This window comes from Lethenteron reissneri, chromosome 46 (genome assembly GCF_015708825.2).
Source record: "Lethenteron reissneri isolate LAM-NWPU_2019-01 chromosome 46, ASM1570882v1, whole genome shotgun sequence".
Taxonomy (NCBI): Eukaryota; Metazoa; Chordata; class Hyperoartia; order Petromyzontiformes; family Petromyzontidae; genus Lethenteron; species Lethenteron reissneri.
In genome coordinates, this window is record NC_083824.1 from 2,491,036 (window position 1) to 2,508,952 (window position 17,917).

The following is a 17,917-nucleotide window of genomic DNA, read 5'->3' on the forward strand; positions in this document are numbered from 1 at the left end:
GTGGCTGGGCGGGCGGGCGAGCGGGCCGGCGGGCGGGTGGCTGGGCGGGCGGGTGGCTGAGCGGGCGGGCGAGCGGGCCGGCGGGCGGGTGGCTGGGCGGGCGGGTGGCTGAGCGGGCGGGCGAGCGGGCCGGCGGGCGGGTGGCTGGGCGGGCGGGCGGGCGAGCGGGCCGGCGGGTGGGTGGCTGAGCGGGCGGGTGGCTGAGCGGGCGGGCGGGCGAGCGGGCCGGCGGGTGGGTGGCTGAGCGGGCGGGTGGCTGAGCGGGCGGGCGAGCGGGCCGGCGACTCCTTTATTCCGGAATGTCCCAAGAGGAAGTATCCACGTCGTGATACGGCAGAAGCTTTTTGCTGCACAGTACTCTTGCTCAGTTTTGTTGGCTTATTGGTGGGATTTTAGCCAAGACGTCCTTGGTGAGCCAGGTGTGGCAGCTCGCGTCTGCGTTCACAGTGACTTGAAGGCAAGGGGCGGCATTGCTGTGGTGACAACTTGCACCTTAGCCAGGAATGTCCTGGGTTCAATACCTGACTCGGGCACTTTTCTCTGTGGGAGTTTGTATATTCTCCCCCCGGTTCTGCATGGGTTTGCTCCAGTTTCCTTACATAGCTGACCCCCCCCCACCCCCAACAATGTAACTGGCGTTAGCCAAACATCCCATTGCTGAAAAATTACCTGCAAATGACCCTTTTGGGAATAATCATCATCACGATCCATGGGCAGATTGCCCGTAAGTGTCCACTGCACATTTCGTCATTTGTTTCCGCTTTCCTGTCTTGTGGCGATATGCTAAGATTTGGGATTACACACAGAGCAATAGCTCCACAGCTCAGCCTACTGCTAAAATAGTCTTGAGACTCGGGCCTTCCCGAGTAAACAAGCGTACGTAATATTAATGACGAGGGTTGGTCGATCTCACGCAGACATGAAACTCCCACACCTGCTGAGATGGCAGTACAGCAAGTGGGGTTTGTGAGTCAGGCAGTGTGGAACTTGGAACATTATCGGCTTGTATCTCGTGGGGTTTCCCCTTGTACTCCTGTTTTTTGTACCATGATAAAACTTTTTGAAGAGGCATTGGCGAAATAATTCCTTTTCAAGGAATTGGCAGGACCATCCTGCGTACAGGTCTTGAGACTCGATAAGTTGTTATTACTGCCCAAGGCTTGCTGCCATCACAGGAGACGTAACGATTCGGCAATTAAACTGGATTCTCACGTTCACGATACATGCGTAGAATTGCGTGCTCAAATTTTTTTTTTACGTTTAAGGAAAATTATATGAAAACATAACCTTGTAGGCAAATTTACAGGAAAAAAACAACGTGGTATAAGACGAGACTTTACAAACGAGACGAACATTAAAACACATCATGGGGATCTCCCTTGCCAGTATAAAAATATAAGAATATGTTTTACCCTTTCTGGCAATAAAACATTTGTGTTAAGATGTTCACCTCGAGCTCTCAATGTCCTGATAGTGCATTGTCTTTGTGCTGTTCGCCTTTTGGCGTCCTCTGGTCTAACGCTGTTTGAGACCAGGCTCTAAAGAAAGCTGTCTGGTATGGACCAATCAGTTTCAAAGACAATGCACATGCTGTCAGAGCATGTGTTTTAATTTGCATGTTCACCACAAGTATATGTCGTTAGTGTAGACATGATTCATTGCAAAAGGTTTCTGTTTGGTGTTTTAACACGTTAACACCTGTTTTATTGCCAGAAAGGGTAAAACATATTGTTATATTAAAAACACAATGTACGATTCTTGATCCTGAATCGTGAATACCAAATCTCAGGAGAGGTGGCTTGTAAATGTGCCGAGTAGTCTGTCCGTGATTACTGCGCATTGGGCCGCAACCATCATAACTGGTTTTTCCGGAACCATAGCGGTCGCATTGTTTCGCCAACGTGCAGAGCTGAAAACGAAACTCCGCAATTCCCCAGCGCGTGTTTGCGTGACACAGAGAGAGAGAGGGGAGATCAGAGTCAAGAGACTTGGCACCGCCAAATGTACATTGTTGAGAAATGTACTTCTACAATGTAAGACGTCATTCGTCGGTCTGCTAGGCACGGCATCTGTTTGAGTAAATATTATCATGCGTATTTTAATCATCTGGGTTACGCCACACGGTAGTTTTTGTGCCAAAGTTATTGTCACTAATCGCCCCTACGACGCAATAAAATGGTCACGTTTCCAAACGGTATTTTTTTTTCATTTGCTTCGTGAAGCTCAAAGCAGTTTGAGCGAAAAGTCCTCTCTTGATGTTGAATTCAGCCACGAAAAAAAGTCTTGAGCCACCAGCGATGAGGATCTTTATCGGTGAGAATTTGATCGCTACATTGGTCATGCGTAAATTATGTATTCGCATAAAGGTGACATTCTTGACGGGTGGTGGAGGTTTAAAGACGAGAACTTTGGCGTGAAACTACCACCAGAGTTTTAGACATTTGAAAGCTCTGCTCATTTACGAGCCTTTTTGAGTTTGCCATTGCGTTGTCGTATGCCGGCAAATCTGGGAAATGCTTGGCGGTCAAATTGAGTCTTTGGGGAGCACTTAAACTGTGAAATTTCATGGTCAGTTTTCTATTTGACTCTAAAATAGGGGAAGACGACAGCTCGGACTTCAGAGAGATACACATGGCCATGATAATACAGCAAGGGTTCATAAAATATTAAATGTTGCACCCCTTTGTCAATCCAAGGCTTTTCCATGGTGTCGTTTGACCATACTTCACCACACTGGTCAGTGCAGGTTGGTGAAGAGGGTTGCAGGGGTGGATGCGCAGGAACGGCCTAGGCTAACCGTAGTTACAGTTATTAGCCATGGTCGGGAGTTGAACTCGGGTTGCCGGGTTCATAGCACAGTGAACTAACCACTGCGCCACTACCCCACCGCTCCACCTTAAGGGTTCATTATTGAGCAAAAATCCGGCACGAGTCGATCTCTGCCTGATCTTAGCAGTTTTTTTTTGCCGAGCCCATGAGCAGCGCAGCGAGCTTGCGGCTTTGCGCAGTCAGCAGGAGCCAGGGGAATCGATGTGGGCAGGACGGCCAATGCGCAGTTTTCTTGGGGACGTGGGCGGGCGAGCGGGCGGGTGGCTGAGTGGGCGGGCGGGTGGCTGTGCGGGCGGGCGGGTGGCTGAGCGGGCGGGCGAGCGGGCCGGCGGGCGGGTGGCTGAGCGGGCCGGCGGGCGAGCGGGCCGGCGGGCGGGTGGCTGGGCGGGCGGGCGAGCGGGCCGGCGGGCGGGTGGCTGGGCGGGCGGGCGGGTGGCTGAGCGGGCGGGCGAGCGGGCCAGCGGGCGGGTGGCTGAGCGGGCCGGCGGGCGGGTGGCTGAGCGGGCGGGCGGGCGGGTGGCTGGGCGGGCGGGCGAGCGGGCCGGCGGGCGGGTGGCTGAGCGGGCCGGCGGGCGGGTGGCTGAGCGGGCGGGCGGGCGGGTGGCTGAGCGGGCGGGCGAGCGGGCCGGCGGGCGGGTGGCTGAGCGGGCCGGCGGGCGGGTGGCTGAGCGGGCGGGCGGGTGGCTGAGCGGGCGGGCGAGCGGGCCGGCGGGCGGGTGGCTGAGCGGGCCGGCGGGCGGGTGGCTGAGCGGGCGGGCGGGCGGGTGGCTGGGCGGGCGGGCGAGCGGGCCGGCGGGCGGGTGGCTGAGCGGGCGGGCGGGCGGGCGAGCGGGCCGGCGGGTGGGTGGCTGAGCGGGCGGGTGGCTGAGCGGGCGGGCGGGCGAGCGGGCCGGCGGGTGGGTGGCTGAGCGGGCGGGTGGCTGAGCGGGCGGGCGGGCGAGCGGGCCGGCGGGCGGGTGGCTGAGCGGGCGGGTGGCTGAGACGGCGGGCGAGCGGGCCGGCGGGCAGGCGCTGAGCTGTCCTGCGTCTTGGAGGGGGGGATGGGGTTGGGGAGGGGGCGCGCAGGGTCTGGGCGTGGTAGAGGTATGTGAGAGGGGATGGTCACTTGGCAATGTCCCATTTTGACAATAGGCCTCTCCTTTTTCAAGGTAAACCCAGGGGCGGATGAGGGGGGGGGTATTTATGGGGGTGATCGCCCCTCCCTCTACTCCCATTGAGACCCCGAAAATTGGTATCTTATTGGCATTTCGCAGACAAAATGTTTTGATATTCTTTGGATATTTGGTAAAGCCACGTAGATAGAAAAAATTATAAAAATATCATGACGATCGAAATGTTGCAACGCAAGCAATCGTCATCAGGTGAATAAATTTTTTTTTTTACCTGATGACGATTGCTTGTGTTGAGATCGAAATGTCGCGATATTTGTTTGATTTTTTTCTATCTACGTGGCTTTACCGAAAGACCCAAATAATATGAATTCCTGCAGTCACGAAAGCTTTAAGTCAAGATTTAAAATGTTTGGAATTATTTTTAGTTCATTTAAGGCCCGAATTAAAAGGCTTGATATTTCGGGTCTGGACAAATCTGGGGTTAGTTAGTTTGCACAGAGACCACAGCAGCAGATTTAGCACACGGAAAATAATAAAAACATTGTTAATCCATCCATAAAGATGCTACATAAACAAAAAACTTGAAACATGTTTTATACATAGTGGGGAGTTGTTTGGCAACGTTTATATGTTTGTGTCGAAGTTGGTGATTGATGGAAGCGGGCAGTGGCGTTACTGTATGGGCTATTCATTTGAAATTCAACAAATGAAACATTGAAAGCGTGGGACGTTACAGTTTTTCCCAAGCCTCACGGCTCCGCTTTTAAATTACCGTTGGCCCTTTAAGACCACGATTGGTATTCGAGGCTTCTGGACTGAGCGAGTGTCGATCGATCTCGGTGCCGTCAATGCCGTGAAGAAAGGAAAAAAAACTCTCCGCCAATTTGTGACCGCGCCGCAGACCTGTCCAGCACCAGAGCGAGGGTCATCCGTTCTCCGGCGTCCTGTCGCGGCGACCAGATCCACGTTGGCACCGCGGTGACGTCACGCCACGGCCATTCTTCATCGGTGCCGCCGTCCGTGGGAGTCTTCGTCACGCTGAACACACGGAGCGATTCCCGGGCACGGAAGGGGAGACCGCCACACGGGGGAACTTGTCCAGCCTGCCGTAGCTCTGTGCCCGGGCAGGTTCCACGCCGGACACGGCGGGGAGGGTCTAAGCTGTGTTAAATGAACTCCTCATTATCAGAGCCTCGGGGTGCGTGATTAGTCAGCCTTGGTAGATGATAGACAGAAGAGAGTTGAAAATACGGAGTTTGTTTTTAAGGAGACGCAGAAAAAAGACGGTCACTGCATCGCGCGCTTTCAGATGGATTTCTGCGGCCGTCTGGAACGCTCCTACTGATATTAGGAAGCCGCTGGAGCTGTGCACTTTTAAAGTTTGAAAACTCATTTCTTTACAAGTGCTTTTTTGTGTTTAGTTTGTTGTCCTTCCCCCGCACCTCCGATTAGCAAAATTGACCGTGTACTGTGCGAAAAAAGTTCAACATATGCAGAGTAGGAGTAACGTACAGTGTTGTGATGTTTCCCCACATCACCCCCACTGCCACCACCACCACCAACGCTACCACCCATCGCAATCACAACACCTCCATCACCACAACTACTGCCACCATCGCACCATTCATCACCACGTGTGTTAGCTCTGTCCATGCAGCACACATCAAACAACAAACCCCATCACTCCTGACCCTAGCATTCAGAGTATATATTTAAACTGGAGGAATCCGATGAGCTCTGAAGCTCTTTTTCACAGTGGTGGAAGAATGTCACTTTCCTTTAGTTGGGGTCAGGCTATCCATAGCACAACCACTGTTTACTCCTCCAAACAGTGGCGCTGATTTCATCTAACCCCAACCAGGAGTTGAACTCGCACGATTCCGATTGGGATCGGCTCGCTGTACTCCGTGAGCCAGCTGGCTGACCCTACTGCTTGCAAACACCCGACCGCCGCCGCCACAAAAGACAAAGATCCCCCGTGTAGCCTTAACAGACTGTTGCAGCAAGTGCCGTTAGAGAGCACCTAAGAAGGCCGGCACTGTGGCACACGAGGGGCTGGCGTGGCCAGTATCACGCCCGGCCGTTTTTGTCTCCCCAGTGGCGATGTTCACCCATCGAACCAGGTACTCATTTGAGGTTGAGTCGACCTAAGTGCAGGCCCATGACCCGTTCAGACATTCGTCACTGGCGTTGGCCGTGAGCGGGATATCGAACTCGGGTCGCGGGGGTTCGTAGCGCACTCCCCCGCTACCGCCACCCGCGTCTCCCAGCCCGTGTCCGCGCCGCACGCCACGCGTCGTGTTGGTTGCGGCTGTCAGGGAGTGGTCGCCTCGCCCCGACAGTAGCGCTCGTCCCGTCACCCCTCCCCGCGCACTCTCTCCCCGCGCACTCTCTCCCGCTCGCTCCCTCGATCTTTGCCTCCGTTGCACTCTCGCGGTTTTCGCAGTGGAGCATGCGGGGACTGTTAACCAGCGCGCTGGGCAAAGCGGCCGTGCCCAGCGGGTGCGGCGCACGCGTGCGGGCACCTTCTAGAAGGTGCCCCCCCCCATGTCGCCTTCTGGAAGGTGCCCCCCCATGTCGCCTTCTAGAAGGTGCCCGCTGCCTGCCAAGCCCGTTGGCAGTGGAGGGAGCCACGCCCGAGCATGCAGTGGGGTGGACGGTGCCAGGCAGGGTGAACTGCAGCGCTAGCGGCGCTCTCTCTATGTTGAACTTCTTTCGCACCGTTTGTAGCCAGCCGTGGTGGATCGGAGGTGCGGAGGAAGGACCGCAAACTAAACACAAAAAGCAGTTGTAAATAAATGATTTTTATTTTATTTGGATCGGGTCAGAAACGAATAGATAACAAAGAAGGTAAGAGTGGTAGTGCCCATCTCAAGACAAGCTCGAAGAAAGTTAACTCGGATGGTGAGAGGGACATGTGAGTTACGGTTAGGGGTGCCCATCTCAGACAAGCTGGAAGAAAGCTAACTCGGATGGCGAGGGGGAAATGTGACAAGAAGAAGTAAATCCATAACGGAAGAAACGTTGATAGATGTGGAAGCACCAGGTTGGAGACCGACAGAGAGGCCGACAAAGAGGTCGTTTCAAAGCTGTGAACGAGGTTAAGAGAAGCACTTAGCAGTGGACGTGGAGGTGATGCCCCAGGACTGGATCAAGTGGACAGAGGGGAGCAAGGAGGCAGTGAGAAGACATGAATCCCTGCCCACAGCAGACACAGCACACAGGGGCCGAGCAAGGTTCCCGCGTGCAAAGACAAAGATCCCCCCCATGTCGCCTTGAACAGGCTGTCGTAGCAAGTGCTGTTCGCGAGCACCTATGAAGGCCGGCACGGCACATGTGTAACTCACATACACCTCAACTCAGAGCCCTAGTGCATGGCGTAGATCTTGGCCAAGTGTCCACGCAGCGTGTGTTGTGTCTGCATTTGGATTTGACCCACGAGGTCCATGTGGGTCGTGATCTGGGTGAGGCTCGGGTCTCCACGCGCCTTCCTCGCATCCTTGATTTGATTCTTGAGCTGTTCTGCCTCCTGGCGGAGTTGCTCCAACTAACTGCCTTCCTGTGCTCCCCGTGGGAGTGTGTGATTGAGCAATTTGCTATGAAGCAACCAAATGAAATGTGTGTGTATAAACCTGACGACCTTAGTTTCAATTCTCACTCCCGATCAATAACAGTGGCGGATATTTTAATCGGTCCTGGGCCTCCCCTAGGTCAACTCGGCTTAAAATGAGTACTGTACCATGTGCACTGTGTAAACATCGGGGGGGGGGGGAGGGACCAGCAGCCGGGCAAGATGTTTGCCACCAACTCCCTCGTGTGCTGTGCTAACCTTGATAGGTGGTTGCCAACAGCACTTGCCCCAGCAGTTTAATGAAGGCTATACGGGAATCTTTGTCTTGTGTGAGTGCTCCCGTGGCCAGGAATAGAGAGGTAAGAGTTAATTAAGAGTAAACCAATAAACAGAACACAGCGCTTTGCCAAGTGGACGAGCGTCTGCACATGCCCTATTGGTCATGCCGATTTGTTGAACCGTTCCTTGGACCCGTTTCAGACGTCACTCGCCGCTGACATTAGTCGTGGTTCGGAGTTGAACGCTGTTGGTGGAAGCTGATTATTTGGTATCTTCCGCGTGCACGGGGATTGCCTCTCGATCCATCATTTGATTGCCTTCATCCGGCAGTGGGCAGAGAATGGCCGGCGTGGACAGCACTGTTTTGCGTTAGACGCGCGACCTCTGCCTTTGTCCACCGCACCCAACTACAGTGCAATTTTGGATTTATCTTCCACACTCCCTGCCCCGATGGAGAAGTTGATTTATTTTTTATTAGGCCCCTCTATTAAACCAAACTGGATGTTTTACGACTAGGGCTGCGTTACAAACTCGGGGCATCTGTAATGTTTGAATTGCATTAGCCTGTTACCAGCAGGCCTGATCAAATATGCACACATTACCCAGGTCACAATATTTTAAAACGCTGCCTCTGTGAGAGATTTTAACTTTTAAAGTCAACATGATTAAGTAGGTGAAGCTTGCTGTCAAATATTTTCTCGGTAAACGGGCTTGGTGTTTATTTGGGCTGATGTTATTCCTGTAGAAGGCTTTCTGCTGCCTCTTATGCGCCCATGCACGTGTCTCGTCAAGAAGTACTGGTTTTTACGCTTTGTTGAGACATTTTGAGAGTGGTTGTCACAACTCCCCCATCCTTGAGCCATTGCGCCGAAAATATTTTTCAGTCACACTAAGGGTGGCAAATGCTAACAATGATTTTCTGGAAGCATTTTTGTTTACAGATCACAAACAAATGTGTCTCATAACAAAGTCTCCGTGGTTGCTCCTTTCGACACGAATGTTACGGGAAGGGTGCCATAATCCGTCGGATAGAGAAAATAATTTTGGATAGAACTACATCTACGAAATAAGTGAGTGTAAATATAAATGTGTCGTTAAACCCGCCACCACCCAACACAGCTAATTAGTAAGGTTTGTCACTTAAACAAAATATGCCAATTAGTTACTAGTTTAGCACATCGGTGTGTTGGAGAGTCAACCCACCACAACATTTACAATTCGAGTACTGTGACGTTTCGCCGGTAATTACAACGAGCATCATCAGGCGACAGCCAGAGTAGTGGAGAACTCCTCCTCCTGTTTTGGTCTTAAATCGAGGGGATACACGTGATGTCGTCACTTGTGAGCCAATCAGGTGGCAAGACCAGAGGGGGGGAGTTAATGTAGTCGTATACATTGCAATGGATTTCTTTTATTGGTCTCGAAAGCCCATGTTGGAAGAGTGTTTATAGGATGGACAGTGTACATACACGAATATTTATGCTCATGGTGGATGCTGCCCATGGTATAATCATGGTTGTATTTACCACGTTAGGTGGTACCGACCAAAGCCCTCGGCTCATGGGCTGCTTGGCTGATCATCCTGGTACGTGCGTCAGTCACTGTGCTGCGAGGCCAGCCCTTTCGGAGCTTCAATTTATCAGCAACTTTTCTCGACCCTTTTAATGCCAGTGAAACAAGTGGACTTGGCTATTTTTCAAAGTACAGGAGGATAATTGTTGAGGGTGGATCGGGACCAGACTGATTAGCAGAGAGTTAAACAAGAGCTAGGATGGATCACTCTTTGACAAAGCAGAACTTTAAGATGCATCGGGACATAAACCCAGCGCCGCCTGTTCGCCTAAAATCACGGCACCCCTTCTGGATCACAGCAGCCTCACTCCACGCCACAAATACAAATGGAGGCGAGAGATGGAAGCGAGAGTCTGGACTGCGGCAGACGTCAAAAATCAACGTCTCGTACGGCGACCCTTCGGTCGAACCTGCCGGTCTCAACCTTCCACGCCGCCGACGGTCGACCATCAACTGGATCGGGACCCGGGGCTTGTGGCCGATGCGGCCGCCTGATGCACAAATGGCGCGTCAAAGATTCGGCAGCTTTCGAGTGCAGCTAGGAATGCCAAACCATCGACCACATCGTAAACATTCCGCTGCTGCTGCTGCTATCTTTACTTCTTTGAAGGAGGAATGGACGAGATCCACTGCTTCTGAACAGACAATTTAGTGGATAACAAATCTAAAATTACATCTTTAATCTGCTGTTATTAATCTATACGAAAAAAGAAGATCAACTCTGTAAACGATGAGAAGACCCAATCGCAACAGAATGCATGCAAGGCCATGCGCCTCGATACATCACCCCCCCTCTAAGAATGGGGCCCATTGTTTTCCCTCTAGGGCAGTGGTGTTATTGACCAATGTTTGGAGTTTTTATATAAAAGGGGCATTATCATTATTCCGCTTTGGAGATGGGGCAATCTCCACCGAGAAGAATGCGTACTTGAAATGTTCGTGAACCCAGGCAACTGAGTGGAACAGAATGCATCTCTGCCGCCGCGACACTGTGGCGCCGTGCACGCTGTTGCCGCTTCGCCCGTTTCGTTTGTCCGCGGAGGGGAGAGACGGGGTTGGCACGGGACACCGGGGAGGGGGTGGCGGTGCCGCGGGGCGAGAGGGTGCGGCATGCGTGGTAAGGGGAAACTCTCGCGACCAAATTTAAGAGCCGCAGCATGAACGGAATCTGACCGTGGGCCCGAGCCACCCGTAGAGCGCCGTGGGGAGATGGGGTGGGAGGGGGTTCTCTGTTGAAATGTTTTGCCGACCATCGCAATCGTAAACACTGCTGGCAGTTGTACGCGTGGTAATGTATAATTCAACGGATGTCTGATTGGCAGCGCAGTGGCTCGTGCAATGTGCCATGAACCCAGCGACCTGAGGAGTGCGAGTCCCGTATGAACGGCGGAAGTAGAATTGGCTGGGTGGCTGTGGCGGCACTGCTGAGATGCTGGGTTCAAATCCAGGAAGCCGCCTGCGATTTTACCGTCACCAATGACTTTAGGAAGAAGACCCATCACGTGACAATTTTGGTGTGCTCTTAATTTGGCTAAATTTGGCTACATTCCAGCTCTTGAGAATTACGGTAGTGATGCAACATTACGCTCTGAGGCAATTGCTGCCCCCTTGCTGTGTGGACCAGATGTCACTTGAAGGGATCTCAGATGTAGCTCTCTGATATCCACATTCACCCGTGCTGCATGTGCGCGCCGGCTCTCGTGTTGCCCCCCGCCCCCCCGTGTAGAGGAGGGGCGAGCTGTCTGCACGAGCCTCGCTGGGCGGATAATTTACACACTGCGGATCGCGATGCGGACGACCCCACACCGCTCTGCCCCGTCTTTCGCGTTGTCTTGTCGAACACCCGTGTCTGCATGCGCGTGCATGTGTCTGTGTGTGTGTGTGTCCCTTCTTGATGCCGTTTGTCCGCACAGTGCATCTTGTCTGGCTGAAGCTACTTGGCAGCGTCGCAGCCGCTTAGTGGTGAACGCCAGCCCCTGTTTGTGTGTGTTTGTGTGTGTGTTTGTGTGTGTTTATGTGTGTGTGTTTGTGTGTGTGCCTCTTGCGAATGACATGAGTGGTGAATTGATATCAGAATTGGTGCCGAGCCTCCCTTTCGGTGGTCAATTCGCCCTTAATGGAGTACCTGGTGCGGTGTGCAAACATCGGCATTTGCAGAGACAAAGGCGGCTGGCCGTGACACGCTTGCCATGCCACCGATTTGTGCTCTGTGATATTTTTTTGATAGACGCTCGCGAACAATGCTTGTGGTTATATGCTCAGCGTCAAATCCACCACGACTTTTAAGAGGCAGCTGAAGGTCCCCATCCGTTCCGTCAGCCATATGAGACACTCGTATGAGGCACAGAATGCGAGTAACGACTGGGAATTGCCTTCCTTCTTGCGAAAGCGTATGCGTTTATAAATTGTTAATTATTATATTTTTTACATAGAAGTCTCGGTTTTCTTTTCACGCATCTCCTGGAGCTGCGCATAATGATGACCGATGTGTCCATAATAACAAAAAAGATTGATTGTTTGATTTATTATTCCGATGATTAACAAAAGCTTGTTCTGCGTGTGATGAATAATTGTATTCAAATGTGTTTTGGTGCTCAACATAGATGCAGCTAAGTGTGCTCGTAAAAACAATTGTCTACAATTCGTGTGTGTTCACACGTTACTTGGCCTCTCGCGATTTGAAAGAATTGCATCACTTTTCTTGAAGCATTCGGTAAAGAACCCGAATGGTCGACTGGACAGTGACGACCCACTGAGCAGCCAACAGCGGCGATGCTCACCCCGCCTTGCCCATTTGATGCACACAGCCGGGCGGTGCTTCGTGCCTTGGCCGCCTTCCCGGCTGCCTGTCGTCACACTTGTTTATCTCGCAGTGTAAGTCGCTCGCAGGGGTGTTACGCCATTAAGCTGCGTGCGTGCGTTTGTGTGGCGAGCGGTGGCGCAGCGGTTAGCGCATTGGCGGTGGGCGTGACGACGCGTGTCTGCGTGCACTGCGGGGAGCAGCGGTCAAGCCATCAGCGCGCCGCGCTCTGAGCCCGCCTACCCGATTTCGATTCCTGCTCACGGCCAACACCGGTGACGAGTACCTGGTGCGATGCGTAAACATCGCCACTGTGGAGACAAAAGCGGTCAGGCGTGGTGCTGGCCACACCGCTCCGTCGTGTGCTACGCCAGCCTCCATAGGTGCTCGCTAACAGCACTCGCCCCAAAAGTCTGTTAAATGCTCCATGGGGGATCTTTGTCTTTGTGCATTATTATTTATGGGTGTGAGCCAACTGAGATGCATTCTCTCTCAGGAGAAGGAGACCTGGGTGGAAAACTAAGCGTCCTTCCTTTAAGCGGCAGGTGCTTGAGAGTGTGTGTGCCTCTTGCAAGGTAGATCTGTCAGTCACCGCAATTGGATATTTGAGTGAAACTTAACGAGATTCATTTACAGGGGCTGCGTTTGTTATTGTGTACATGGATATATGTGTGTGGAGCATAATGTTCCTGTTTCATAGCGCGAGTGTCATACGTGGTTGGCCCTTTCTCTATGGCGGCAGGGTGGCGATGCAGTGACGATGCTTGTGCCTGACAGCAAGAAGGGCCCGGGTTTGATTCCCTACTGTGGCGTCTCTCCGCGTGGAGTTTGTAAAAAAAATTAACCGTCGGTGTCGCCGTCCACCGGACGATGTCGGCATTAGCAGGATCAGAATCTTAATTTATCACCGAGGAATCCGATGATTAACCACATTAGCAAATTGGAGTTTCCTTCCTGCAAAAAGAAAACGCTGAAAATAAACAAACAAGGTAACTATTAAGTTAGAGCTAACTATTTTTTTAAATTTGATCAGATAAGGCCCACTGAGCTATACAGCTTATTTTCTGAAGCCCACAAATGATAGCTCAAGGCAGTGGCATATCATGTGGACGTTTATGGCATACAAGTCCTCCAAACACACGTTTCTAAACGTGGAGGGTAAAACCAGAAGACTCGAATAAATATCCACGAGACCACAGGGAGTATACACAACCTCCAAATATACAGCAGCAGGCAGGCGTCAGGGTCGGGATCGAACCCACGACCTCCTGCGTACCAGGCGAGGTAGTTAACATCTCCTAGCCACCGTGCCGAGATATTTTCAGGCCAACTGATGTTGACGTAAAAATGACTCAATCGAGAAACTCGGCGAAGTTCTTCCTTGTATGTATGTTGAACTTCTTTTGCACCGTACACAGCGCGCCGTGCTAACCGGAGGTGAGGAACAAGAGCGAAATAAAAGAATACTGCCGTGTTGTCTTGTGCTGCTGCAGGTGATGCCGTGTTGGAGAACTTGGTGCTCAAAGAAAATGCTTTGGTAAGGATCTCACGAGGAGAAACTCGTATGCTCACGTCTACGCAACAGTACACATGCACACAAAGGCAAAGATCCCTCGTATAGCCTTAACAGACATTTGGGGCAAGTGCTGTTAGCGAGCACCAATTAAAGCCGGCATGGCGCACGAGGGGGTGGGTGGCCAACATGATACACAGCTGCCTTTGTCTCCCCTGCACTAATGTGTTCAGAGTGCACCAGATACTCATTTAAGGCTGATTCGACCTAGGGGAGGCCCAAGACATGGTTCATATAATCGCCACCGATATTGGTCAGTGAGTGGGAGTTGAACTGGGGTCGCCGGGTTCATAACGCAGTGTGCGACTCAAGGTGCTGTTAGCGAGCACCTAGATACAAAGACAAATATCCCCCTATAGCCTTAACAGACTTTTGGTTGGTGGCATTTGCTGTTAGTGAGCACCTATGAAAGCTGGCGCGGCAAACGAGGGGGTGAGTGGCTAGCACCTCGCCCTGCTGTGTTTGTCTCCCAAGTGGCAATGTTTATACACCGTACTAGTACTTCATTTGACGCTGAGTCGATCTAGAGGAGGCCCAGGACCAATTCATATAATCGTCACTGGTGGTGGCCGTGAGCAGGAACCGAACTCTGGTCGCAGATTCGTAGCACAACACACTTAACCACTACACTACTGCTCCCTGCCTGTATACGCTACACATGCATGCTCACACACACGCACAAATAAACGCACACACTACACCCACAGTAATAGCCAGGGCTGCCTGCCTGATTTGAACCACGAACTTCTGCACCAAGTGGCGAACGCGCTCCTGTTGGACCACATTCCCCGCCCCTGTTATCTGCCCGTCGGACTGTACGGCGAGTGACATAGCGCGGCACAGAAGAGGCCCGCGGCTCCCTTCTCGCATAGCTGAGCTGCCGGCCCGAGCTATTTTAGTGAGACCGGAAAAGCTTCTGTTTCCCGAGGCCAGGGGCTGCTGTACGAGAGCACTGGCCTTGCCAGAGCGTGCGCCGGTATGCGGGGCAGTGCGGCTGCCCCCTCTCGCCTCGTTTACTGCCCTGGCCGGGGATTGAGTTGCTCAGCCCAGCTAGGGGCTGGTTGCCCTCACCAGCTATCTATCTTGGGTGGTTAAACGATTGTCTGGCTGACTAATTGCCCATCTGGTGGACGTGTGTATGTCGACACAAGCAATGCACAGAGATGTGCTCTCAAGGAGCAGGAAGGCAAGACTCCCATGTTTTGATGGCTCTTATAGTCATTTTCAGAACCGGTTGGATTTGAATGTTTACGAAACTATTAAACTATCCTCACTATGAGATCTCCTTTGCCAGTAGCAAGATATCGTAATAGGTTTTACCCTTTTTCTGGCACAAAAAACTGACACCTTTATTTATACAAGGGATCATGTTTGCAATAACCACAGCACAAGCAGTCAAAATACAAACAAAAAGAAAAAGAAACAACTCTGATAATGATATGCGCACTGTCCTTGAAATTGATTGGTCCACACCCGAGATGGCTTTTCTTAGAGCCTAGTCTCAAGGACAGTGCATATCATTATCAGAGTTGTTTCTTTTTGTTTGCATTTTGACTGCTTGTGTTGTGGTTATTGCAAACATGATTTCTTGTATAAAGGTGTCAGTTTTTTTTGCCAGATACAAGGGTAAAAACCTATTACTATTAAACTATATATTTTTTTTCTTTTGCCAGGTAAAGCCCCACTGAGCTATATAGCTCTTTTGTCAGAAGCAACCTGGCCACAAACGCGAGCCCTCCGAAGTGACGTATAATGCGGACATTTATTGCAGCCAAATATGATAAATGCACGTTGATTCTAAACGTGGAGGGGAAAACCAGAGGACCTGAAGAAAAATCCACACAACCATGGGGAGAACGTGCAAACTCAAAATATATATTCGTCAGGGTTGGGATCGAACCACCACCTCCTGTATACAAGGCGACGTATTTAACGTCTTGCCGGATGGCACCCTGGTGTGTGTACTTATAGCCCTTTAATCGAACCACTGCTGGATGAGGGGACACCCACGCCTGGCTGCACGGACCGTGTGGGTTATTGTCCAAACTTGAGGGCACTGGGCGGTGTGACAGTGTCAAGGGGAGGGGAATGTCCATGAAGGGTTCTGATGTCACTCACCGTCGATGATACCTGTGGTTAGGTATCGAACTTATGTCGCTCGGTGCGCAGTACATTGCGTAACACAGTGCGCTACTGCTCCACCCTCATTATATTATTGCCAAACACGATATACAAGTATTATGTAATAAATATACGCATAGACGTCCGTGACTTGAGTGCTTGATGTAATTACTATGGACGTTACAGAAGGTCAATGCAGCTTACATTTGGCACAAATATAGCTGAGCCTCTATTTGAATAAATTTTTGCATTGGGCATCCCACAAAAGTTGGAACAGTTGTTCACTCAGAGGGCAGGGCCAGCTTAAAGTGCCAGACGTTTTTAAGTGTCATGCTAATCACAATGTTTCCACCAAACACGGGCATCTGTTATTTGTTAACATATTTGACAGCCGAGCAGGGGAAGCGTACTGGAACCCGAGTGAGATGGAAATGGGTGCCAAGTTTATTGTAGAAGCTCTCAGACTTGGCCTGCCTGACATGTGCTGTCAATGTCAGTTGAGCGTGCGACTCGCAAACGTCAGGGTTTTGTTGTTGCGCAGCTATGAATGATGCGAGTGGGCTTGACAGTGTGGGTGTGTGTGTGTCAAATCGGCCTCAAATGAGTACCTGCTACGTATGTAAACATCATCACTGGGGAGACAAAGGCGGCCGGGCGTGGTGTTGGCCACCCACCCCCTCGTGTGCTGTGCCGGCCTTCATAGGTGCTCGAAAACGGCTCTTTCCCCAACAAAGTTTGTTCAGGCGATAGGGGGGATCTTTGTCTTGTGTGTGAGATTCTGAGGATTGAGGGAGACACGCACACAGTTAACCCGTCCGTCCGTCTCTGGCAGAGTGAGCTGGACGTGCCGTTCAAAGTCAAGGTTGGGCACATCGGTAAGTGTCAATATCATCGCGTATGGCATTGTCATTCTCTGTCCACTGCTAAATAGCAGCCTCCCTGACTTGGTGCTTTTGTTCTATTGCATTTATTTTATGATTCCCACTCCACCGGTAAGTCGATGAATTTGGCATCACAGTTCGATTACAAGAATCAGGTTATTTTTAGTTTTGCGCTCCAAAATCAGTGACCCGAGTTTGATTCCCGGCCACGGCTAACATCAGAGACCAGTCGTATATCTGCTCCTCTCCTAGGCGTACCCTAGGTCTACTCGGCCTTAAATGATTACCGGTTACGGAATGTAAAACATCGGTTCTGGTGAGACAAATGCAATGCTAGCCCCGCAGTGCCCTCGCGCGCCACGCTCTCGAGCAGCACTTGGCCCGGTGGCCTGTATGGCTCTACGGGGGGCCTTTGTCTTTGTGTCTGCGTGCCTCTGGTGATGCCCTGAACACGGCCACCCTGCCGCTGCCTCCCGTAGGGAAGCTGACCCTGAAGATCCCATGGAAGAACCTGTACAAGGAAGCGGTGATCGCCAGCCTGGAGGGCGTCTACCTGCTCGTGGTGCCCAGTGCCAGTGCGTTGCCGCCGCCGCCACCACCGCCACCCCCCTGTTACCCACAATGTCATTAATTGTTTAATTGTGTTTATTTAATTGGAGATAATTTGTCCCTTTTCCCGTATTTTATCCTGATTGTGTTACCGGTGTGTGTGCGTGTATGTGTGCATGTGCGTGCATTCTTGTGTGTGTGTGCCTGCATGCATGTGTGCATGTATGCGTTTGTTCATGTGCGCACACGCGTGCATGCGTGCGTATGTCTTCGCGAGTGCATGCGTGTGTGCGTGCGCACACCTGTGTGTGTACGTGTGCGTGTACGTGCGTGTGTGAGTGTACTCGTGTGCGTGTGTGCGTGACTTGCAGGCATCAAGTACGATGCGGAGAAAGAGGAGAAGCAGCAGTTGGAGCTGAAGCAGAGGGAGCTCCGGCGCATCGAGGAGGCCATGATGAAGGCAGCCGAGCGCGGTGAGGGGGGCGCGGTGCGGCGCAGGGGGACACGTTGGTTAGCGGAGGGCGGTGAATTTGAACGAAGCGTTCAGAGGTGCATGGAGGGAACGTTCGCAGGTCAGAGACGTCTTGTCGACCGTGGGTTAGAGGGTCGGTGGGATTGGGCAGGACGTGT

The 17,917-nt window shown here is 52.0% G+C and overlaps 1 protein-coding gene across 4 annotated transcripts in view; it reads left to right on the forward strand.

Annotated features, from left to right (window-relative positions):
- Positions 1–17,917, forward strand: part of LOC133354101 (intermembrane lipid transfer protein VPS13C-like) — a 126,246-nt gene that overhangs the window by 15,413 nt on the left and 92,916 nt on the right. For all 4 annotated transcript variants that reach the window (XM_061570674.1, XM_061570677.1, XM_061570676.1 and 1 more), the window contains exons 2-5: positions 13,657–13,700; positions 16,690–16,732; positions 17,218–17,313; positions 17,659–17,760. In XM_061570674.1, coding sequence (XP_061426658.1) covers positions 13,657–13,700; positions 16,690–16,732; positions 17,218–17,313; positions 17,659–17,760 — 285 coding nt within the window. The remainder of the gene's footprint in view (positions 1–13,656; positions 13,701–16,689; positions 16,733–17,217; positions 17,314–17,658; positions 17,761–17,917) is intronic.